This window comes from Heteronotia binoei, chromosome 6 (assembly GCF_032191835.1).
Source record: "Heteronotia binoei isolate CCM8104 ecotype False Entrance Well chromosome 6, APGP_CSIRO_Hbin_v1, whole genome shotgun sequence".
Taxonomy (NCBI): domain Eukaryota; kingdom Metazoa; phylum Chordata; class Lepidosauria; order Squamata; family Gekkonidae; genus Heteronotia; species Heteronotia binoei.
In genome coordinates, this window is record NC_083228.1 from 93800202 (window position 1) to 93826585 (window position 26384).

A 26384-nucleotide genomic window follows, 5' to 3' on the forward strand; every position below is an offset into this window, starting at 1 on the left:
CCAATGGCTGGGGCTGATGGGAGTTGTAATATAATAACAATAATAAGTTTTTATTTATACCCCGCCCTTCCCGCTGAAGCAGGCTCAGGGCGGCTTACAACGCATGATATAAAATATCATGGTATAACAATAAAACAAAGTAATACAATCAATAAACAGAGCAATATAAATTATACAATATATAAGTTAACATTAAAATCATCAATCTAAAAACAGTATAATGGTGCTACAGTCGCAGTATATACAAGATGGCTTGATGTTAATTCCAGGTTCATCTTAAAAGGCTAGTTGGAAGAGGGCAGTTTTGCAAGCTCTACAGAACTGATTAAGATCCCATAGGGCCCGCACCTCTTCTGGTAGCTGATTCCACCATTGGGGTGCCTTTATAGAGAAGGCCTGCTCCCTGGTTGTCATGTGGTCTGTGACAAGGAGGCCAGCTGACCTGTGACACTGCAGTGATGTCAGAACATGTGACTGCTGATGCCACCAAAAGAAGCAGATGGGGAGGCTCTCAGATTAGCGGGCATGGATGGGCCCGCCTGTTGAAAAACTACCCCAAACAAAGAAAAAAAGTTGGTCAATTTGGAGCCAGATTGCTATCTCATTGTAACACCAGAGCAAACACAATGGGGAATAGCTACATGACAAGGTTATGTCCTTGGCAATGGTTACTTCCTTGGGTTACTTCTTTGTGTCCAGAATCTTCTTAATGGCTGACAGGAACAGTCTCTTTTGTGATGTGTGGGTATGGCAGGAACTAGTTTTGTGTGGCAGCAAAGCCCTTTGTTCCGCTTTGGGCCACTCTGTTTGCATCTGCATTGAAACATCTGGAGTGTTGCCTTAGTTCTGTCCTCCTGGCTGCTTGTGCAGGACCAAGATTTCCCCATCATGGCTTCTGGTTAAGAGCTGATCTTAGATGCTATCTTCCTTGGACATAAGTGCAGTGCCATTCTGCATACCTTGGCAGCTCCTTGGGGTAACCTGATCTGGAATCCTTAGGGTAACCCGATCTGGAATCCTATGCAGGAGGAATGCAGTTGCAGCAATGGCATGAACAAGCAGGGAGGCCTTTTAGCTAAGCTAGGGTGCTTGCTGCTTGGCCCCACAAAGTAAAATGTCCATATTGAGTTAATTCTTATACCAAATGTTTTCTGCTTATTGTGTCCATAGATCAGTTTGCCTGTGTTCACATAATATAAGTACGTAATAGCCCATTAAAAGATGGAGGAGGAGGGCTTGGACCTAACATTATATGTAAACAATACACTTCCCAAGTGAGACAACTCATGAGGAAAAGTGCTTTCTGGCTCTATTTCCAAGGAACACATCAGCCTTCACCCATTTAGACCCCAAAACAACATGCTTGATTATCCTTGGTTCCAGCAATCTCTTGGCTGAATAGATCCGGCCAGTGACTTTCCCTGCTGCCTTGGCACACAGCTCATCTGCCAACACACAACTCATCTGAACTGTTCCCTAAGAAGTCTAAATGCAAACATAGCACCATTTTCATTTTCATTTCATTTTATTTGATTTATATCCCGCCCTACCCCACCAAAGCGGGCTCAGGGTGGCTCACAACATAAAAATTCTAACAATAAAATTCAAGAATTAAAATACAATAATAAATTACATAATTAAAACAACTAATATATCAATACATCAATCAATCATTCAGTGTCAGTGATTCCAAGCAAAAATCTTTGACTTCAGCATTCTCTCAAACCCAAAAGATGGCATCAGAGCAGCTGGCCTTGGAACTGGTCTCTGTGGTAATCCTGATACTAAAGATATTTCCAGGATCCATCCTCCCCATGTCTGAGGAAAGGTTTGAATTTGCTACCATGGCTACAGTTCCAGAGCCATCTTGGTCCCAAATCATTCAAACAATCAACTTTTGACTCACTCTCTGGGTCCCATTCTGAGCCCATTCATTGGGAGGGCGGGATAGAAATTGAATCAAATAAATAAAATAAAATAAAATAAAATTCATCCATGCATTCATAAGAACGTAAGAACATAAGAGAAGCCATGTTAGATCAGGCCAATGGCCCATCCAGTCCAACACTCTGTGTCACACAGTGGCCAAAAAAAACACACTGTGGCTAATAGCCACTGATGAACCTCTGCTCCATATTTTTATCTAACCCCCTCTTGATGGTGGCTATGCTTGTGGCCGCCACCACCTCCTGTGGCAGTGAATTCCACATGTTAATCACCCTTTGGGTGAAGAAATACTTCCCTTTATCTGTTTTAACCTGTCTGTTCAGCAATTTCATCGAATGCCCACAAGTTCTTGTATTGTGAGAAAGGGAGAAAAGTACTTCTTTCTCTACTTTCTCCATCCCATGCATTATCTTGTAAACCTCTATCATGTCACCCCGCAGTCGACGTTTCTCCAAGCTAAAGAGTCCCAAGCATTTCAACCTTTCTTCATAGGGAAAGTGTTCCAGCCCTTTAATCATTCTAGTTGCCCTTTTCTGGACTTTCTCCAATGCTATAATATCCTTTTTGAGGTGCGGCGACCAGAACTGCACACAGTACTCCAAATGAGACTGCACCATCGATTTATACAGGGGCATTATGATATTGGCTGATTTGTTTTCATTTCCCTTCCTAATAATTCCCAGCATGACGTTGGCCTTTTTTATTGCAAACGCACACTGTCTTGTCATTTTCAGTGAGTTATCTACCATGACCCCAAGATCTCTCTCTTGGTCAGTCTCTGCCAGATCTTCATCCTATCACAATCCTGGTCTGGCTATGCTGCCTCATTCTTTATGGATGCTAGAGTCAAGGAACTGGCAGACAACCTCCATCAGTTTCCTTGAACTGTGACCGTGACCTTCCACCTGCTACATAATCAGACCAGACTGTTTATCCAGATCTGTACCATTATTATGTTCTCACCTACTACACTAAGTCAGAATTGGACGGGGTATTGGTACTATCACCAGACAGTTGAACTTTCCGCATTTTCCCCTAGTGAGAATTTCTGCCTGTATGGTGAGCATGAGCAACTGCTGCAAATGACTAATTTTCTAGAGCAACGTTTCCATTTACCAAGTCCCGACCTGGTACTGGACCATAGACGCCTCTATACCAGGCCATGGATGCCTCCCATAGAGAAAGCCACACTGCCCATGCCTTCCCTCCCTCCTGCTGCTGCATCCCTCTCCCCCTCGGCCTTTGCCCCACCACTGGGCTGGCCCTTCTCCTGCTATCCTTCCGCTTTGCTCTGGCCAGGCACAGGCTGCTGGTGACATTGGGGCTGCTGCTGCTTCAGCTGCTCGGGCCTGGGTGTCACTTCTCCCCTCCCCACACCATTGCAGAGACCATCAGGGCTGGCCACAGCTCTCCCGGCAGCACCGTCATCAGGCACTGCTGAGTCCAGCCAGGGAGGCTGCACTGGGAGGACGTGTTGAGTGGGACCACCCCCATTGCTTCTCCTCATTGCTGTGTTGGGCTCCCACTGGGCTTGCCACCAACAGCGAGGGATGGGGATGGTGTTTGTCCAGTGGGACCCCAGTGCAGCAACAAGGAGCAGCAGTGGGGGCAGTCCCACCCAACACGTCCTCCCAGCGCAGCCTCCCTGGCTGGGCTTGGCAGCGTCCAGTGACAGCACCGCTGAGAGAGCTTCAGCTAGCCCTGATGGTCTCTGCGATGGCAGGGGAAGGAGCGACATCCAGGCCCAAGTGGCTGAAGCAGCAGCCCTGACATCCCCAGCAGCCTGCACCCGGTGGGAGTGAAGCGGAAGGATAGCAGGAGGAGGGCTAACCCAGGAGTGGGGCAAAGGCCGAGGGGGAGAGGGATGCAGCAGCAGGATGGAGGGAAGGCTGAGAGACAGGCAGAGGGGTGAATGGGGAAGGGGAAAAGCACATGGGATGGAGGTGTGGGGCAATAAAAGGGAAAAGACGCTGGCCAGAGAGAAGCTTTATTTCCCACTGCTAATCTGAGTAGACCTGGGTTGGTGGGGAGTGTAATGTACTGGGAGACGAGACGTGGTGAAGGCATAGGTCTTTATTGGCTAGTACATCACACGCAACTGAGAACACGCGGCCGGGTCCGCTAATATATACATGCCTCCCGGAACATCCCCTTCGCTGGCCAGCCCAATCCTGGCCAGTCAAACTTCCCGCCCTTGGTCAGGATTGGCAGTGGCTTTTCCCGCGCTGCGCACGGCGACCCGAGGGTGGCTCGGGTCGCGCGGCGCTTGCGCTGAGTCCGATACACTACACTCCTCCCCTCCTAGTTTAAACTACATAGTCCTGTAGGTACGCTGGCGTCCTGCGTTCCCGTGTTGATCTCCTCGGGGTTGCCGTTGGTGTGGGGCCCGATCCCAACGTAGGTGGCGCCGTTTCTGGCTGTTGCCGGCCCGGGTCGGGTGCTGGCTCCGGTTCTGGTCCCGCGGCTGCCGGGGCCTCGTACGTGGGTAGCTCCTGTATTGGCGGGGCCCCTTCTGGCGGTTCCGTTGCTGGCGGTTCCCTACTCTCTGCCTCTTCTGCCTCCTCGGGTAGGGTGCGGCGGCGCAGCTGGTCGATGTGCCGCCTCAGCACCTGGCCTCCGGCGGTGGTTACCTCGTATGACCGGGAGCCTGTTACCCTCAGAACCCTTCCCGCCAACCACTCGGGGCCGCTTGCGAAGTTTTTCGCATACACTGGGTCGCCCGGAAAGAATCCTCTCACTGCTTCCCGGACCTCGGGGGACCCGCGGACATCCGGCGCCCGGTCCGGGTGTAGCCTATCAAGACGAGTGGTCAGTTTCCTCCCCATGAGCAGTTCTGCGGGGCTGAAACCGGTTACAGGGTTTGGGGTGATCCTGTTGTGGAACAGGAATGCTGAGAGGCGGTGGTCCCAATCCCCATGTACTATACGGCCAAGGGCCTCTTTGGTGGTCCGCACCATGCGCTCCGCCTGGCCGTTGGTGGCTGGATGGAATGGGGCGGACCTTATGTGCCTTATGAGGTACCGGTCGGTGAACTCCCGGAATTCCCGGGAGGTGAATGCCGTGCCGTTGTCCGTCACCAGGGTGTCAGGGATCCCGTGTGTGCAGAGGACCCTTCTGAGCGCCCTGACTGCTGCTGCGGTGGAGGTCGAGGCCACCGGGATTACCTCTAGCCATTTTGTATATGCGTCCACAAGTATAAAGAAGATCTGGCCCTGATACGGCCCCGCGAAATCCACATGGAGGCGGGACCACGGCCGCCCGTTCGACTCCCACCTGTGGACCGGGGCGGACGGCGGATTGGGTCTGGACTCCTGGCATGGTTGGCACCTTCTTACCCACCCCTCTATTTCCTCATCCATGCCCGGCCACCACACGTAGCTCCGGGCCAGGGCTTTCATTCTCACGATGCCCGGGTGGGTCTCGTGGAGATCCTCCAGTACCTGTCTGCGCAGGGGGGGGGGCACCACCACCCGGCTCCCCCAGAGTATGCACCCCTTGTGTGTCGATAGCTCGTCCTTCCTGGACGCGAACGGCCGAAATGCTTCTTCCACCTTGCCCGAGGGCCACCCCCTTCCCACCCAGTCCCTGACCCGTGCGAGGATGCGGTCTCTCCCAGTCGCCCGAGCCACCTCGTCCGCGTGCAGTGGGCGCTCGGGGAGCGACTCAATGAGCATCACCCCGTGTGCCGGGGCGGGATCTGGGTCCGTTGTGGGTAGCGGCAGGCGGCTGAGGGCATCTGCGTGACCCATTGCTTTACCGGGGCGGTGTATCAGAGCGTAAGTGTATGAATTCAGGAACTGGTTCCACCTTAAAACCCTCTGAGACAGAATCTGGGGGGTCTGACGATCGGGGGCTAGGAGGCCGAGGAGCGGCTTGTGGTCAGTGGCGATGGTGAAACGCCTACCGTAGAGGTAGTCATTGAACTTTTGCACCCCCGCCACGATCGCCAGGGCCTCCTTATCGATCTGGGCGTAGTTCCGCTCGGCAGGGGACAGAGTCCGGGAGTAGTAAGCGATCGGCGCCTCTCTCCCGTCCGGGAGTTGGTGCCCTAAGACCGCTCCTACTCCGTAGGGGGAGGCGTCGCAAGCCAGGATCAGGGGTAGGTTTTCATCGTAGTGATGAAGTACCGCGTTAGAGACCAAGAGGTCTTTCACTGCCTGGAACGCCGCGGCTTGGCGTTTACCCCAGACCCACGGGGCCTGTTTATCTAACAAGCGGTGCAACGGTTCCGCCACGGCGGCTTTGTGTGGCAGGAATGCATGATAAAAGTTCAATAATCCTAAAAAACTCTGTAGTTCTGCCTTGCATTTGGGGGCAGGGGCCTGGACTATGGCCCGGGTCTTGTCCGCCGTCGGGTGAATTCCAGCCGCGTCCACGGCGAACCCCAGGAACTCCACTCGCGGAACACCCAACAAACATTTCTCCTTTTTGACTCGCAGCCCCGCCGCTTGGAACCGTCTGAGGACCTCTCGCAGGCGGCAGCTGAACTCTCCTTCGGTGGGGGCGGCGATTAAAACGTCGTCAAAGAAGGGTTGAACTCCGGGGATCCCTTTCAAGAGAGAGTCCATTATGCTCTGGAATATCCCCGGAGCTACACTGACCCCGAACTGCAGCCGTTTAACCCTGAACGCGCCCCTGTGGGTCACGATCGTCTGCGCCTCCGCTGTCTTAGCGTCGACCGGCAGTTGCTGGTATGCTTGTGCTAAGTCCAGCTTTCCAAAAACCCTCGCCCCGGCTAGTGCTGCTAGGACGTGGCTAACCACCGGGACTGGGTAGGGGTTGTCTTGCAGCGCCTTATTGATCGTGCACTTGTAGTCGGCGCAGATCCTAACCTCCCCGTTGGGTTTGACTGGCGTTACTATGGGGGTCTCCCATTCCGCATACGTTACAGGTTCTAGGACGCCCTGGGCTGTTAGGCGGTCCAGTTCTGCCTCTATTTTAGGCTTAAGGGCGAACGGGACGCGCCTCGCTTTAAGCCTTATGGGCCTGACCATTGGGTCTATCGGTAAGGTGATGGGCGGACCCTTGTAGCTCCCCAAGGACCCGTCGAAGACCTCGGGGAACTCCCGGCAGACCCCGTCGAAATTGCTGGCCTGCAATTGGTCCACCCCCACCAGCTGGATCCCCAGTGGATTGAACCACGCCAACCCGAGAAGTGTGGTCAGTTGGCGCTTGACCACTAGGATGTCTAGGGGCCCCCTAAAACCCCCTCTTTCTACATGCACCCGGGCCCACCCCACGATGTGTACTGGGTTCTTCTGAAAGTCCCTCAGTACGAAGTCCGCTGGCCTCGTTTGGATGCGGCGGCGGGGACATAGTTTCTTGAGGGTTTCCTCCGAAATGATAGAGATGGAGGAACCCGAGTCTACTTCCATGATGCAGGGGGCGCCCTCGATTAGGACCGACATTTTGACCTTGTCTGGGGCCGAGAGGGGCAAGTTCAATACCTGCAGACTGGTGGATGCCGTCGTGTGTGTGTCCAGGGAGTCGTGATGCGCTGACGGTTGGCGGCGGCTGTTCTTGGCCCGGCAAGCCCGGGCGATGTGGCCTGTCTTTCCGCAGCTGCGGCAGTCCAGGTTGCGGTACGGGCAGTCCCGTCGCTCGTGGGGGTCGCCGCAGCTGGCGCACCTGGAACCGGTGGTGGCGGTGGCCCTCTCCGTCGCTCGTTGTCTCGCGGGGGCCCGTGTGTCCGTTCTCTGAGGCCTCCGGAGCTGAAACGCTTCTTCCTCTGCTCGGTCTTCCAGCTCTGTTTCCCCTTGGTGGACTGCTTCGCCGCGTGGCTGGCCGAACGCCTTGGTGGCCCTCTCGAACGCCGTCGCCTCGTTGAAGGCTTGTTGTAGCGTGAGCTCCTCCTTAGCGAAGAGCTTCTGCTGCAGTCGTTCGTCTCGGAGGCCCCAGACGAAACGGTCCCTCAGGGCTTCGTCCCTTTTGTCAAAATTGCAGTTCCCGGCGATCTGTCGCAGGGCCGCCAGGTAGACCGCCGCTGTCTCCCCCGACTTTTGGTCCCTCTTGTGGAAGAGGAATCGGCGGGCGACGATGGACGGTTGGGGCGAAAAGTGGCCCGTGAGGAGTCTCACGACTTCCCGGTAGGTCCTCTCGGTCAGCTTAGCTGGAGCGGAGAGGCCTCTTGCGATCTCGAAAGTTTCTTCTCCACAGACGCTCAGCAGGACGTCTCTCTTCCTGTCGTCATCTTCGATCAGGTTCGCCCGCAGGTAGCACTCGACCCTTTCTGTGTAGGTCTCCCATCTCTCGGGGTGCTCCGGGTTGAATTCCGCAAGATGGCCCGTCGTTACTGTAGAGTTCGCCATGGTGGCGGCGGGCTGTGCGATCCTGCGGTCTCACGCCTTCCTCGTCTCCGGCCCGGTCAGGTTCCCCTCGGGGCGGCCGGACCTATCTAGATCCCATCCTCGTCGCCAGTGTAATGTACTGGGAGACGAGACGTGGTGAAGGCATAGGTCTTTATTGGCTAGTACATCACACGCAACTGAGAACACGCGGCCGGGTCCGCTAATATATACATGCCTCCCGGAACATCCCCTTCGCTGGCCAGCCCAATCCTGGCCAGTCAAACTTCCCGCCCTTGGTCAGGATTGGCAGTGGCTTTTCCCGCGCTGCGCACGGCGACCCGAGGGTGGCTCGGGTCGCGCGGCGCTTGCGCTGAGTCCGATACATTTCATGTTTTCCCAGGCTGAGAGCACTATATATTTTTAGTTTTCTGCGTGTGATCCTTGAGCTTTTTCTTGATGTTTTATTTTTAAGATTGCATTGCAAAATCCTGCTGTTCTCCTACCTTTCCTAAACAAAATATTGCAAGAGTTTTAAGCATGTTTGTACTTTCCTGTCTCCCGGCTCCACCCCCAAATTTTAGTGGGCCACGAAGAAGAAGTGTAGAAATAACCGGGCCAAGGGGGGGGGGGAGTTTGGGAAGCACTGTTCTAGAGGTTTCCTGTGCACCATCAGCTACTGACCCTCTTTTTAGTGTTATGTACACATGATCTTCGAGACTCTTTACATTTCCTGGTCAGAAAGTGTTCTTATCATCATCATTTCTTATAGTTACCACAGCTCTTTGGCTCAGACTAGCTTCTGTGCTACCTCCTGTTAATTTTTTTTTAAATCTCTATAAGACAGGGCAAAAAGGTTGCCTTTTTTCTTCATCCTGAAGTTGAAGATGCTCTCTTCACACTCTTGACATGTGGAGAACCTCAATGTTTTATATGAATAAGACTAAAAATCTAACCTATTAATCACTTATTCTGAATCTAATAAATTAAAAAAAATCCAAGATGGGCCAGAAACTCTCATCACAATCCATCTCTTAGTGGATCATTGACCATATTCAGTTTTGCTACAAACTCATGCAAGTTAGCTGTCCCCTACAACCACTTTTTTTACACAGGTGCAGATGACTTCAGCTACCTTCAGACACAGACTTTCCATCAATGCAATTTGTAATATGGTAACATGGTCTTCATCATCCACTTTCACAAAATGCTATTGCATGGACACTAACACAGTTAAGAAGTTGAAGTTGGAAAAGTAATGCTGCGGTCTGTATTTAATTAGAACTCACACTCATCTTCCTATAGTAAGTCTGGAATACCCTCCCTGAAGAGGCCAGGGCCCTGTGGGACTTACCACAATTCCACAGGGCCTGTAAAACATACCTGTTTAGACAGGCTTTTAATGTCTAACCGGAGGCATTTTAAAATCTGACAGCAGCGCTTAGTACCCATCATCTCACAACAAAAACTTTTCTTCCGAACCAGACAGAAAAATAAAGCTCTTTAAACATCAAGAATTTTAACAACTAGTGCTATTAACACCATCTTGGAACCACAAATTATATCTTAATTGATATTGTCATATTTTAATAATGCTTTATTGTAATCATTTTAATGTAATAATTCAACTTTGTTGTTTTACTGTTTTACTTGTTGTTAGTTGCCCTGAGCCCAACTGGGGAGGGTGGGGTATAAATGCAAATAATAAATAAATAGTAAATAAATAAGTCACCTTGCTATTCTTCCATGTGGGACTGCACAGATTCCATGATGATGAAAACATGATTGCATGTACCTGTTGCTGTTGTTCATCAGCTTGTTCAGTCATGCAGTCATGCATCCCTCCCTTTGGCCCCACTGTGAGCTATATTTATTTCCCAGCCTTCCTAATGTTCTTCCCAGTGGCATGAAATTGGTGTGTGAAAGAGGGAGGGGGACACCTTGTGGGTTTCTAGATTCTTGGCTGGCCTTCACATATTCACATATGCAGAGGTGTCAGCTCAATGAACAACAGTTACAGGTAAATGTTAACTATGTTCCTTCCCACCAATGCTTTTTAGAATCTACATCCAGAGACTTAGAATGGGTTGTTGTAAATACATGGATGATTTCTGTGCTCAGCCTTATGTTTCAGTAGATTCCAGAAAGGTTGTAGGATAGCTGAATCACCAGAAGACAGTTTTGGAATGGATGCGGGCTAATAACTGAGATTTAATCCTGTCAAGACAGGGGTTTTACTGGTGAGCAAAAGGACTGAGGTATTGAGGTGTCTCTTGTCTACATGGGGTTGCACATCCTAGAGGAATAGGTTTGCAGATGTGCATGCTGCTAGCCCCAAGCCCGCTGCTGGATAAGCAAGTGGAGCTGTAGCCAGGAGTGTCTTTCCCCAGCTTTGTCTGGTCAGTCAGCTGCAGCATTTCCTAAGTAAAAACAGATTTTGCCACTGTGATACATGCTCTGGTAAAATCTGGATTAGATTACTACAGTGCACTGTATGTAGGGATGCCCTGGGAGAGAGTCTGGAAACTATAGTACAAAATGCTCCAGAAAGAATGCTGACTGAAATTAGTAATAGAGACAGTATCACTTTAGCCTCGTTCCATCTACACTGGTTTCACATTTGCTTCCAGGCCTAATTCAATGTGCTGGTATTGGACTTTAAGGCTGCATATGCTTGGGACTAGCATACTTTAATGATTGCCATTATAGTCATATTCAAGTGACTATAGTCAACCATTATAGTGATCTTCAAGTAAACATCTTTTAGGAGTCCCTAGCCTTACAAAAGACCTACTTGTTATATCATCCAAACTGTGGAATTTTCTCCCCCAATAGACCTCAAAATTCACTCTTGAAGCATATGTGAACATATGAAGCTATGTTATACTAAGACAGAACACTAATCCATCTAATCAATATTGTCTTTTGCAGCTAACAGCTGTCCCTCAACATGTTTCACAGCATTGCTGCCTAAGATCCTTTTACTTAAGATATGTGGGATCTTCTATATGCAAACTGTACTATTATACTGAGTTATGTCTCCCTTCACCAAAGAATTTATATGGTTATGTATACAGAGTAATAAGCTATTCCTTATTGGTTTTAGGCCATTCATTTATTTATATTTGTAATGGTATTATGTTTTCTTCAATAATGAAGAACTGAGAACAAAGGTAGCATTAGTAATAAATGAAACGGATTAGGTATGTCAAAGTAAATTCTGCAGAAGAGAACAGCTTTCTCATTAGCATCTCATTAGTTTGTTCATTATATATCACCGACAGGTGCATCATCAGGTGCCATTGACTTGTTACCCACTCCCAGTGCAGCAACTAACTGGACAGCTGGTCTTTTGATAGACAGCAATGACATGATTTTTAAATTTGATGGAAAGCAAGGAGCCAAAATCCCGGATGGAATTGTACCAAAGAATTTAACTGATCAATTCACCATTACTATGTGGATGAAACATGGCCCAAGTCCTGGATTAAGAGCAGAGAAAGAAACTATTCTGTGTAATTCAGATAAAACAGGTAAATCCACTTTATTTAATACCTTCATTTCCTTTTTCACAGTTCAAAGGGATAAATAAAACTTGTTATTAAAAATCTTATATGTTCAGTCATAAGAGCCACCCACCCTAAAGGTATTTCTAATTTTAAACCACTGCTATGGATTTGGAGAAAAATAACTTTGGAATTGAAATAAAAATATTGGAATGCATAATCTGATTTCTGATTTATACAGCCATACTAAGATACTTTTTATTTTTTCTATACGTGTATATAAATATGTTTTGGGTTTTTTTAGAAATGAATCGGCATCACTATGCGCTTTATGTACACAATTGTCGACTTGTCTTTCTGTTGCGTAAAGATTTTGATCAAGCGGATACTTTCCGTCCTGCAGAATTCCATTGGAAGCTTGACCAGGTACTTACTTATTATCCTTTTATTTCTTGTTACATAAAATTTATTCCAATCATCCTAGTGGGTTTCATGAAAAACTGCTAATCCAAATAGAGTTTGAGTTGTGATTATATGTTGTCCAAGTATCAATAATGTTATACAATTTAGTTAGCTAAGACTATTTCTTGATTTCTCTGTGTCTTCTGCAGTTCTCAGGTGTTCCTAGGTTCTAGCCTCGCAATAAGCAACAATTTAAAATATACTTTTCTTCTAGAACCATGCTTCACACATTGACATACAGTGCTGTTTATGATATCTCAGAAGCTCTGAATTCATCACATGAAGGCACTTGTACCAAGAGCAAAATCATTTGAATATAATTTAACTCATTCTTCTAAAAATATAATCTATGTGGGTAAGGAAAGCCAGCTTCGAGTAGTAAGTGTGCAGACTCTTGTCCGGGAGAACGAGGTTTGATTTCCCACTTCTCCACGTGCACCTGCTGATGTGACCTTGAGTCAGTCAGAAGTTTTCACAGAGCTGTTCTTCTCAAGAGCAGTTTGTGTTAGAGTTCTCTCAGCTCCACCTCCCTCACATGGTGTCCGTTGTGAGGAGGAGAAGGAAAAGGAGATCGTAAGCCACTCTGAGACTCCTTCGGGTAGTGAAGGGCGGGGTATAAATGCAATCTCTTCTTCAAATAGAATGTGCTGCGTATATGAAGTACATGTCTCTTTCATTGAGAAGGGGTTGTAGAAAAGGCCCAGCAAGAACTCGTTTGCATATTAGGCCACACTTCCTGGTGTCAAGTCAGTCAGAACTAGGTTCCTGTGGGTTTCTGTTCAAAAAAAGTCCAGATGTTAACTATTAAATTAATATCTTAGGGCAACAGACTTGCATATAAATATTACCCACTAATGTGGCAAAATACGTCTACTAATTGAACCCGCAAAAAAAAGAGAAATCACACCAGTCAAAAGACACCTTCACTGTAAATAACTGAGGTGTACAAACTAAAAAAAACAATACTAGAAACTTTATTTTGCTGTGGCTGGTATAGGAAGTCTTCTCATATTATACCTTTCTATATGCAATAGCTCACTGGAACATAAGAACATAAGAGAAGCCATGTTGGATCAGGCCAATGGCCCATCCAGTCCAACACTCTGTGTCACACAGTGGCAATAAAAAATAATTATATATATATATATATATATATATATATATATATATATATATATATATATATATATATATATATATATATATATATATATATATATATACACACACACACACACATACACACTGTGGCTAATAGCCACTGATGGACCTCTGCTCCATATTTTTATCTAACCCCCTCTTGAAGCTGTTTATGCTTGTAGCCACCACCACCTCCTGTGGCAGTGAATTCCACATGTTAATCACCCTTTGGGTGAAGAAGTACTTCCTTTTATCTGTTTTAACCTGACTGTTCAGCAATTTCATTGAATGCCCACGTGTTCTTGTATTGTGAGAGAGGGAGAAAAGTGCTTCTTTCTACAGGTGTGCATTCGGTTCGGCCGAACCGAATCAACCGCCAAATCACCCCTGATTCGGCTGTATACAGAATCGCATACAGCCAAATCCAATTGGGGCCCATTATGCAGGAGCCGAGTATGACTCCCTGTATACTTCCGTATAAATATTTGGAAGTATACGGAATTCAATGCAAAAGGCGGGAAAGGGGCTTCTGCAGCCTCAGGGGAGCTGCTTGCCTCCCTTTCCCGCCTTTGGTAGCCTTTTCCCACCTCTCCCATAGCCTCCCTGGGATCAGGGAGGGGGGAGGGGGAAGAGGAGCCCCAGCAGCCAATCCAAAGCATGCATTTGCAAAATGCATTGCAAATGCATCTTTGCAGGGCTGTTGTGTAGCTGAACTCCCAGCCATCAGCAACATTGTTGTTCTTTTGATCTTTTGCTTACTTGAGTATCCAAGTAAGCACTGTTGTCTGGCCAATCACAGAGCAGTGCTATTTTTTTAAACTGCTCTCTGTAAGGGCAGAGAACCTTTTTAAGGAGTCTGCCTGGCTGGACTCCTCCATTGCTGCTGTGCTGGTGTGTGTTGGTATGAGAGAGAGATTGTGCTGTGCTGGCCCTTGGCTTCAGCTGCTGCTGCTCTCTCTCAGCTTTACCAGACTTCCCTGGAGTAGAGAAGACGTCTAAGGTAAGACAGTCTTGAGGTTCTTGTTTTTATTTTAGTTGGTAAAAGGACTTTTTAAGACTCAGAGTCCCTTTACTTATCCAGATTTGGGTGGTGGGTACTAGCTTATTTGGGGTTAGGGTTAGGGGGTTCTGCTGGGGGAGGAGGCCTGGGTGGGGGTGGTTTGCCAATTTGCCCATATCTTACTTTAGTGAGAGGAGTTTTAAAAGTGCAATGTCCTTTTACTTTTCCTGATTTGGGTGGCTTGGTTGGATTTCTTGGGGTTAGGGTGAAGGTTTTTTTTGGGGGGAGGGGTTGGGAAAGTTCCTGTATTGTTAAAAGTTACGTTTTTTACTGTTTTAAAAGGATTCTGTGTTTGATTTGTTGCTGCTGTGTTGTGCTGCTGTTGTTCCTTTTCTCTTCTGCTTCTGGTTCTTGGGGGGGCTGTTTGGCCTAATTTTCATTGTTTAAAAGGCTACTTTTTTAACAGTTGAGTTTGTGTTGACCTTCTGTTTGGATCTATTCTCTATTGCTGCAGGTTTTGCATCCTCCTGTCCTGTTGTCCCCCTTTTCCTGGTTCTGGTTTTAGGGGGGGGGGTGTTGTTGACTGATTTGGCCTGAGGTTTCTTATTGGTGAAAAGGCCACTTTTTTAACAGTTGAGTTTCTTGGCCTTCTCCTGTTGTCCCTTTTCCTGGTTCTGTTTTTTTTTTTTGGGGGGGGGGAGCTGGCACCTGGGTGAGAGACCCAGAACCAGAAGGCTTGTTGTGCTTGGCCAGCTCTCCCCATGTTGTTTGAGGCAGGGCTGGAGAGCTGCCATCTGTAGATTGTGTGTTCTGTGGCAGAGAAGCTGGCACCTGGGTGAGAAACCCAGAGCCAGCATGCTTGTTGTGCTTGGCCAGCTCTCCCCGTGTTGTTTGGGGCAGGGCTGGAGAGCTGGCATCTGGGTTTGCTGCAGCCAGGTCTGCAGAGCAGACCTTGAGCAGATTGTTTTGTGTAGCAGTGATGTTGGCAACTGGGTTTATATTGGTTCCAGGCCTGCAGGGTTCATAGAGTAGATAGAGGGATGTAGTGCATTTGGGTCCTATAGAGATTCTCTGGTGTGAAGTTAAGTTTGGCATTGAGTGCCCCAGGAATTGGACCCCCGGTCCAATTTTTTTTTCTTTTTTTTTTGGCCTTGTGGGTTTTGTGTGGGTTTTGTGTGGGACTGCTGTGCAGCTTCAGGGGCTCTCCTCAAAACCTCCTGCTCCCCAGAGCCACTTTTCCCACGACAATTGCAGTGAGGGAGTGACTCTAATTGCTTTTTTCTCACCATTGGGAGCAGTGTTCCTTTTGGGGTGCCCACAGATGGGTGCAGTCTTTTTGGGCCAGGGGGGTTTCATGCTGGGGAGTCCCCTGAAGCTGTCCTGCAGTTTTGGGGCCTCTCCCTCAAACCCCTCTGGCCAGAGCCATTTTCCCCACAGCAATTATAGTGGAGGAAGTGGCTAATTGGGCTTTCCCCATCATTGTTGGCAATAGGCCTTTTGGAGAGCTCAAAGACAGGGACCCCCTGACCCAAACTTTTTGGGACTTTAGGGTTTTGTAGGGGAGAGTCCCTTGCAGGTCCCCTGCAAATTTGGGGGCTCTCCCTCAAACCCCCTCCCCTCCAGGAGGCTTCAAATATACCCCATTTGCCATTGATTACAATGGCCCACAGGGTATAATAGGGTCGTATATTCGGGAATAGCCGCACATCTACCGTATATGCAGCTATTTCGACTACGGAATTCAGAAATATATGGGATTCCATATTTTTTCCCCGATATACTTCCGAATCCGTGTACTACCGATTTTTTTTTGCATATTCCTACTTCTTTCTCTACTTTCTCCATCCCATGCATTATCTCGTAAACCTCTATCATGTCATCCCACAGTCGACGTTTCTCCAAGCTAAAGAGCCCCAAGTGTTTTAACCTTTCTTCATAGGGAAAGTGTTCCAACCCTTTAATCATTCTAGTTGCCCTTTTCTGGACTTTTTCCATTGCTATAATAATATAATATATAATATAATATAGCTACATGTGTGCATTAGCACAAAGCAAGACTGGTCTTATCAGATATGGAAAAGCTTTCATCTCTAAATTAAATTTTATTTAATTTTAAGCTAGAAGAAACTTTAATTGTTTAGTGCTTTTGAAGCTCAGACAATTTAACTTGATCATTCTTTCTTCTGGAGTCAGCATGAAACCAGCCACAAACATCATACTAATAAGACTTCATGCACACATCCCAAAAAAAAAAAATCAGAAAACATCTTGTTCATATCCTGAACAGCCAGAGCCACTAAGAGATAAATTACATGGTAATCCTGCAACCAATAATTTAAAAAAATAATTTCAGATATCAAATAGCTCCTGTAGTAGCGACAAACCCTCCATCCTATTATATTCTTTTATAATGTCTTTTCTAACAAATTATCTACCATTTTATCTTAGTACTAAATGTTTTTTTCATCTATTTTTGTCATCTTGCTTCAAAGAATCTTTTAGAAATGTAAATACTGTAATGGTGATGCTGATAATTTTAGAGGTTTTCTTTTTCATGAAGATGTAAAATAGTGGTGTTTTAGATTGCAGTAAAGGCATAGGAGAGTTTCTTTTGCAGTTTAGAAACAACAAATCTGGTTTAAAACAAGATCATGTAATTCATATAGTAAACTGAAATTATAGTGTGGCAGAAGACAGATATGCTACAATCATAGTTCATGATAATCACTGCTTTCAGGCATTTTCACTGCCAGTGTAATTTAAAAAAAGGTTTCATTATTTAAAGGTCTAATTAAACCATCCATATTTTCTAGAATACAACAGTGAGCACAATGGCATCTGCTTACTGTAATTCTTTCATGTAACCAATCATTTCTCTCTTCCTCTGTTTTGGTTGTTATTGAATATCAGAATGTCATTTGATATCAGATTATCATTAATACAAGACTGCAATGAGTCCCAACTAAAGCCCCTCACCTGCCAATAGAACTAGAGTTGAAGGGGAAGCTGTAGGGTTGCCAAGTCCAATTCCAGAAATATCTGGGGACTTTGGGGGTGGAGCCAGGAGACTTTGGGGGTGGAGCTAGGAGCAAGGGTGTGACAAGCACAATTGAACTCCAAAGGGAGTTCTGTCCATCACAATTAAAGAAACCTCACAACTTCTTAAATGCCTTCCTTCTCTCCACCCCCCCCCCTTTCTCTGATTTCACCTCAGAGGCGGAGCGGAGTGGGGGACGCCGCTGCGCTGCTGCTGCCTCTTCTCCGCTTCAGCGTAGCTGCTCCTCCTCGGAGGAGCAGCTACGGTGAAACTGAGAAAAGACAGCAGCGCAGCGGCATCACCGGCTTCGCTCCGCCTCTGAGGTGAAATCAGAGAAGGGGAGGGTGGAGGCAGGCCAGAAGCATGGTGAGCCACGAGTCCGGGTCCTAGAAGGACCCAGATTCACGGCTCGCCATGCTCCTGGCCTGCCTCCACCCTCCCCTTCTCTGATTTTACTTCAGAGGCGGAGCGGGCGATGCCGCTGCACTGCTGCCGCCTCTTCTTCGCTTCATCTTAGCTGCTCCTCCAAGATGGGCTCAGCCTGAGCCCATCTCGAAGGAGCAGCTACGGTGAAGCGGAGAAGAGGCGGCAGCAGCGCAGCGGCATCGCCTGCTCCAAGAGGGGGCGGCTCACCACGCTCCTTGGCACCGTTTCCCCCTCCCCCCACTTCCATTTTTGGGGGGAGCGGGGGAAGAGGCTGGAAATCCTGGGGTCCCCCGCCAGGGCGGGAGGGTTGGGAAGCCTAGGAAGCTGCTTGACCCATAACCAAAGGCAACAGAGGGACTTTCCAGGTCTGGGTTAACTGAACTGCAGGCTTGGTGGGCTTTGCTCATGCTCCTTCCCAAGAAGCTGGGACCTTCCCCAATTAAGGCTTGAAGCAGGGCAGAGCAGGAGGCTGAATGGCACAAGAGACAGCTCAGCTCCAATGTGAAGGTTCACCGCAGTTCCTTCCTCACAGCCACCCTTTCCTCACTGAATTCTCTTGGCTGTAAGAGATAATTATGTATTAGAGGGGAAAGTGAAGCTGGTGCGAGGGTGGGATTGAGCAGTGGACAGTTTATCCCTCAGTCCGTGGGCGTGTTGCACTGTATTTTTAATTCATTCCCATCCTTTCCTCAGAATTAGGGTTGCCAAGTCTGTGTTGGAAAATACCTGGAGGCTTTGGGGGTAGAGATGGGAAAGGATGGGGTTTGGGGAGGGGAGGGTCCTCAGCATAGTTCAATGCCATAGAGTCCACCATTCAAATCAACCATTTTCTCCAGGGGAGCTGATCTTTGCCAGCTGGAGATCAGTTGTAAAAGCGGGAGATCTCCAGGCCCCACCTGAAGGCTGGCAACCCTACCTAGAATAGTTGATGGAAAAAAATATAGATTTGGAGAGAGAAACATCTATAATGTCACCAGCAATGGAACTGAGAAGGGATATGAACATATGTTATATGTTTAATCTAGTTTTGGAATAGAATAATGCAGGGGTGGCCAATGGTAGCTCTCCAGATGTTTTTTGCCTACAACTCCAATCAGCCCCAGTCAGCATGGCCAATGGCTGGGGCTGATGGGAGTTGTAAGCAAAAAACATCTGGAGAGCTACCATTGGCCACCCCTGCAATAGTGTTTTTTATCACATAGATTAGGTTTGTTCAAAGGTAGCCTTTTTCATTTCTGCTTTTCCCAATACGATATATCTGATCAGTTTAATTCTCAATTTGCTAAGCCTAATAAAACCTTTATTCTGTTTCATTGCTCAAGTTGCCTTTTAAAGAACTAAATGCATTTATATATTCAAAAATAATGATGATGCAGAATGGCCTAACAGCTAATTTTAACCTTACTTTAGTCATTTTATATTCTTAACACAATCCATCTATTTATTATGAAAATAAAATAAGAATGTTTTTTTTTCTTCTTCTTTTAAAAAGGAATTTGGAATAAGTACTTGGGCTAATTTTTACAACACAATGAAATCACTCTGTCATTTTTGCCATTATCTTTAATTTAACATAAATGTAGCATACAAATGTGAACAAACCCTGTGTGTAGGAAATTTGCTCTGCACTTGATACTTAAGGGGATAGTGGAATCCAATTCCATTTGAGGCCATTGTAGAATCACTTTGATAGCTGACTGCCTTAGAGAATTGCCTTTTTTCACTGATAATAAATTAACTAAATTCTCAGCTGTGATTTTTGGCATGACAGATGTAGCGTAAATGTAATTTCCCACCCTGAGTGGATCCCTTCTTCACACCCTTCAAATACTTCTAGTCATTTTTTAGAAACATGCAGGAAGGAGGTCTAAATGTGTAAAGCCTTTCTGGACCAGTGCCCTCTCTGTCACATTGGGAGGAAGTGTCTGGCATGAGGATAAATAATCTCCAATTAAAATTTTAAACATTACTGTGGGTTAACATTCAACACACTGGATTATCGTACTGAGATAGTGGAGTATAATAATTCTTGAAATGTAAGCCATTTGTTGTAATGTAGTCTAGGGAAAGCTTTAAACAGCGCACATCTTTGAAAGATGGTGCCATTATACTTTTCAGCAAACATGAATGTAGAATGCTTGGGTATGCTTCCAAATAACGTTTTTCTCTTACTGACTGTTTCCCAGCTTCTGATAATCAGAGTGGCATCTGCCACCACAGTGTTGATTTTATTCTCTCACTTTTCTTTCCCAGTGTATTTTTTTAAACCAAATTTGACCTCTCAATAGATGTTGCTGTTGTTCAAAAAATCTTCTTGAAATCCCTAGGCCAAAAGAAACTAGATTAAAAGCTACCAGAGAACAGGCGTTCTCTACAAAGGTCCTCCCAATGGTGGAATCAATTGCCGGAAGAGGTGCGGGCCCTACGGGATCTTAACCAGTTCCGTAGGGCCTGCAAAACTGCCCTCTTCCAGCTAGCTTTTTAAGACAAAACTCCTGATAAGATCAGTAATACCGAGCCATTCGATTGTATTTTAATGTCATACTGTTTTATTGGTTTTATTGTCTAAATTATTAATTATATTATCTGTTATTTGTCTGTATCATGGTTTACCATGTCCTGTTAGCCGCCCTGAGCCTGCCTAGGTGGGGAGGGCGGGGTATAAATAAAAGTTTATTATTATTTTTATTATTGTTGCTAACCATTCAGTTGTGTTCAAATCTTGGCGATTCTGTGGGCCAGCTCTCGCCATGTTTTCCAATTTTGTACTGTTTCTTTGAGTTGTTCCATGCTCAGGCTGGTGTCAACTTTTATGGTGTCTAGCCACCGTGTTCTTTGATGGCTTGTTTCCTTTTGCTGCTAAGCCATCCAAGCATAATTATTTTTATAGTGCGTTCTTCTAAATGACATTATCAGTTGCAGTTTTGTGATTTTTTTCTTCTGATGGCATATCTGGTTTTATGTGTTCCAATGTTTGTCACCTTTGCTGTCCAAGAAATGCGCAGGAGTCTTCTCCAGCACCACAGCTCAAATTAGTTGATTTTCCTCCTGTCTTGCTTCTTCATGGTCCAACTTTTGCAGCCATAGGTTGCAATGGGGAACACAATAGCACAGACTGTTCTGGAGAGGTACCATTCAAATATCACAGCTAATAGTAATTGATCCTCCATAAATGGGTCCATCTAAGTCTGTGGCAATGAGCTCTGCAAATCATTGACCTGTGAGATAGTACTTTTTTTCTGTCTTCAATGTATGGCCAGTCAGTGGCTCAAACAGCAAAGGCGGGGATACTGTAAGAGAAACATCAGACTGGCCAAAAACTGGTTTTCTTATAGCCAAATTAGTGTCCTAAGTCAATGTCAGGTGATGCCTGACATCACCCCGGAAATGGCTCCTTAACAAAAGGATTAATGGGTGATGATGGTTTTACCTAGTGCAAACCACTGTTAAAACAAAGAAAATTAAATGGGCAATATAGTGCCAAATTGTTTACTATTGTGACATTGTAACTAACACAGTGGAAGAGGTCTATGTGACATAATTAAGTCATTGACAGCGATCATCTCTCAGGTTGTTCCATTGTATCAGATGCTTGCCTGAATGGTTGGCAGGAAGAGTCTTTTGTTAGGTGGGAAGACATTGCAACAATCCTATTGTTAACCGTTGGCTTCTTCATTAACATCCTCTGGGATGTGATATGTGTTCTGGACATCCCCCTGGAATTGGAGGCTGGCAAGAATTACTATTGTTGTTTTGGGACATCTCAGAAACATGGTTTCTATCAGGGGCTGCTTATAATGCTGTTGTCTGGATGACAGGGGTGGCAGAGTGCCGCTAAAAATGTATAATAAGGAGATTTTAAGGCAATACAGTACCCATGGGGCAAACACTACTATAAGTATCCAGGATCAGTTTGGAATATGGGCACCAGGTAGCTGTAGTCCATTGGTTCAGTCTCCAAATAATTGAATTCACAAAGAAATGGCAATCTGCAGTTTACTCTTCTACTTTTCAAAATGTGTTTCTTTTTGGAGAAAATGCACATGCTCAGAGGAACTCAGATTAAAGGTACAATAATTTTTGTAAATAAAAGTGATAATTTTACATGCATCACTAGGGCGGATGAATTATGCCTTAATTCACAATTTAAAAATCTTGAGGGAGCATATTTCCTTTGCAAATTTAAATTCCATCAGTGGAACAGGGTATTGTAAAACATATAAGTACACCAGTCAAGACTGTAGTTAACCCACACTTCCTCTGTTTGATAGCCATTTTAAGCACAGGATTTTAGAAGAGTTTATATTTTCCCTTACTGCAGTTGTTATGCAGCATGGAAGATTACAACTCAAAGCCTTTACAATAGTATATCCAGCATTATAGATTTTATTCTCCAAGCTCTAAATGTATTTTCTATTTCAGAAAGGGGTGTTAAAAATCAGGATGAACATGGAAGCGAGTAAAGGAAGAAAATGTGGCTATATCCTAAAAAAGAGAAAATACGATGGGCAATTGTATAATAGAAATATGAATTCACCCTGTAGTGCAAGGATTTACATAAGTAATACCTGTAGAGATTATAGCAAGGTTTAAAATTTATTAGTAATATCCCTAAGCACATGTCTCTGCAAATGAAAACATTTAACAAATTCAGAGAAATGAGCTCCACTTTCCACTGGGGCAGAATTTATTATTTGAATTATTCAGGGGAGGGTTATATATAGTCACAAAGATATGTGATATGCCAACTAATTTCTAATTATATTAGTCAGAAGCTTTCCACTGGGAACAGTTTGTTTTCTTCAGGCAGACTGAAGCAATTCACATATTATGCTTTCTAAAAATATATTTATGTATTACTGGGTCCATAACTTGGGAGTCCAAAGAGAAAATTAATTTTCTTGGATCACACCTACTGAATATTTAAGTTTATAGCTGAGGAAACCATTTATCTGGGAGCCAAATAATCTTCAGATAAACTCAAAATAAAAGATGCTAATCATGTCATTACCCTTCTCTCAATAGAAAATGACCAGGCAGCCCCCTAGAGAGACATCTGAGTATCTGTGGTACCAGCAATTTAGAGAATAGCTTTAAGGGGGACAATGAAATATAGTCATATTTTTCTTTTTCATTTTTTATTCTTATCGCTCAAACATTGAACTGCATGGCTGCAATTAATAAAAATGGAATAGGTGTGATTTTTAGGATAGCATTTTGTGTGTGTCAGTATGTCTATGGCAGCTGCTGCATCTTCCTCTAGTCTTTGGCAATATCTGTTTAAGGGACTGAAAGGATTTTTTTTGTACATCAGCCCTACAGAATAGCAGCAAGTGGCTTGAGCTATTACAACATTTTTAGGAATATTTCTTGTTCTTTATTTACGTAGATTGTCACCTGCCTCTTAATATGGAGGTTCTCTTTACTAACCATGACTAGTAACCATGAATGAAAAGATTCTATCTACAGCTACATCTATTATGTATATCTACAATAATCTATCTAACCCCCTTTTAAATCCTTCTGTGCTTATGGTTATCACTATAAGATTTGTCAATAGTATATGGATTATGCCCAACTCTGTCTCTCCTTTTAAGCTTCTTATTCTTTTCCCTGTGATAAGCATGGGGAAATGTCTGACCAGGATTGAGTTGACCTTCACAGCAAAAATCATCCCCCCTCCCCCAAACCTGGGGCTTTTCTCAGATTTGTAGAAAGATTATTTGTTTCCAGGTCCAATTTCCAGATTTAAGTATCCAGATTTGGCCATTTTGAAAATTAGATATATTAATAAAAAACCTTGCTGTATCAAACCAGTGGTCCATCTGGTCCAGCACCTTGTTTCACGCAGTAGTCAATCACTTGTCCTGGATAGCCAGCAACAATAGGTATTTTCATTTTTACACACTCATATATCGAATTGGAAGGCTAAGAAAACAATTCAAAAAGTTCTGAACATGCATCAGTAATAAATATGTTAAGTACCTTTTTCAAGATAAATATCGGTGCTGCAATAAATATCAGTGCTGCAGATGCCTGATGTACCAGTTGTGCAATTAGTCTTCTATTCAAATCACAATTTGATCACAAATTAGCAATACTCTTTATAAAAAAGTATTTTAAAGAAGTATATAAGAACATTTAAATTTTGGCTGCAACCACTGTCAGTGTTCCAACATCAGCTTTTGCCCATGCTGTAGAAAGGCTTACATACTTTACAAGGGTGGATTCCCTATATAAACATGTAAACTGTTCCTTGTCTTGGGACAGTGCAGAACACTAGTCACTAGGAACAGAGGTCTAGAGGGAGAGAAAGGAGTCTGTCAGGGGCCCACAACCCTCCAGAGATAAACTTGTAATTCTACGCTGCTACATTATTATTATTGCTTGAGAACTGAATTTAGATGCTTTGTATTATATACAAGAACCATTTCAATGTTTTCACAGTTCCTTCTCAGTGTAGATCATCTGCTACAAAAAATAACTTATAATATTTGAAGATTTAACTGTGCTCTATGTAAACTTTTAAATAGCAAATTGTTTCCAGGGTAGCTACTAAGGATAAGTCTGGGTTGTATATAGTTGTTACATTTTAAGTAAGCTGTATATTTTACATTAGTGTTACATTACTGGTACATAGGCCATTCCAGCGTCTTTTGCAAATTCTTGGCTGAAGAATATATGTTTCAAAGAGCTCCTTAAATATGTATTAGCTTTCTTTATAAAAAACAACAACAACATGTGTGTACAACCCATATTATTAAAAGAGCAAAACATATTTTATCACAAACTTTATAACGTTGTCAACAGGAGGGAAAAAAACCTGGGGCATCTACTGAGTTGAAATAGCTCAGGAATAGCATTTTAAATAGCAGCTTGTTTAAAAGACTATGGATGAATATGGAGAATTATACATTTGTTAACATGAAAGCAAATGGATAAAGGCTTATTGCATTTCCATTTTAAATGGCTTAATTTAGTTCCAAGGTGAACTTCCAAATTCTTTCAACACAATAGAAATTAAAGCTAAGCTAAGCTAAAGCTAAGCTCTCCCTCAAGCCCTCTGCTCCCCAGAATCAGTTTTCCCACTGTTACTACAGTGGGAAAACTGACTGTTTTTTCCCCACTTTTGGAAGAAATGGGCCTTTTTGGGTGCCCCTAGAATGGGAACCCTTGGTCCAATCCTTTTGAAACTTGGGGGTTCTGTAGGGAAGAGGCCCTTGCAGCTGCCCTGCAAATGTGGCACCTCTACCTCAATACCTCTCCCCTCAGCTGCCTTTTCTTTTACCCTGTTTTGTGATTGACTTCAATGGCCCATGGGATATAATGGAGAGATGGGGGCATCCTCTTTGGGTGCTCACAGAATTGGAGCCTCTACCTGAAACCCCCTCCCCTCCAGCCACCTTTCATTATACCCCTTTTTGCCATTTATTTCAATGGCCCATAGGGTACAATGGGCCATATATTTGTGAATAGCCGAATATCTCTGGAATCAGATTCGGCTACTGAATCTGCTATTAGGAGATATATGGCCTCCTAAACTTTTTAGCCCTGAATACCCCCGAATCTGAATTTCCCCTTTTTTTTTTCTTTTGCCTACCCCTAGGGATCAGTTCACCTGCAGAAAAATGGCCACTTTGGGATGTGGACTTTATGGCATTATATCCCACTGAAGTCCCTCCCTTCCACAAACCCTCCCCTCCTCAGGCTGCACCTCCAAGATTTCTAGGTATTTCCCCGCTTGGAGCTAGTGACCTTAGTACAAATTCACATTATGTGACAAGTCTTCTGAAGATTAATGTTCATGCAAAGTGGGAGGTCACCAGCAGTGTGGATTTTGTAGCATGAAATGTGTGATTGCTTCATCCTGTGAATACAGCTTCCATGTAATTATAGCCTTCATTCACATGAAACATTGTTTTAATAGAAACTCCACCTACATGCAAAATTCACACAGTGGATGAGATCACATGAGAGATTTGGCTCAACCTAGCTATGCCTACCCTTCAGATTTAATTTGTATTATCACATGCACGCATCTGCCCCCTGAATTCTCCCCATACTTACCTTGTCTTCAGAGCAAGGTGCATTTCCTGACTGTCTGAATGACTGGGGAATGTGATGCACTCACCCTGCATGTGCAGGAGCAGTCTGAATGCTCCTCTTCCGAGTATGCGGCCCATGCCTCTCCTGGCAGCAGGGCAGGGGCTGTGTGATTGTAGTGGTACTGTGAGGGACAGTCAGGGTCAACATGGTAAAAGGGACTACTTTAAATTTTTTGTCACCTTATACCCAGTACCTCAGGGAACTAGAATAAATCCTTGTCAGAAATTAATGAAGCATCAAGATGTTTTAAAATTCAAAAACGAAATATGAAGTTTATTGAATACTGAAGGCAAGGAAGGGAGGAAGTAATGATTATTGGTTATTACTAAATAAATCAGTTGGCAACCAGGAATTCAATTAGTAAATGATCTCTGAACCCTAGAGATGTCGGCAGTCTGAAGTTATAAAACAAAACATGCAGGCAGTGTTTCCTTAACACTAGAAAACACTCTTAGGTAGAGAAAGATTATAAAAGT

At 45.0% G+C, this 26384-nt stretch overlaps 1 protein-coding gene across 1 annotated transcript in view; it reads left to right on the forward strand.

Annotated features, from left to right (window-relative positions):
* The window catches only part of CLSTN2 (calsyntenin 2), a 715214-nt gene that overhangs the window by 600877 nt on the left and 87953 nt on the right, over positions 1-26384 (forward strand). The window contains exons 7-8 of the mRNA XM_060242174.1: positions 11516-11764; positions 12042-12163. Of these exons, the coding sequence (XP_060098157.1) occupies positions 11516-11764; positions 12042-12163 (371 nt within the window). The remainder of the gene's footprint in view (positions 1-11515; positions 11765-12041; positions 12164-26384) is intronic.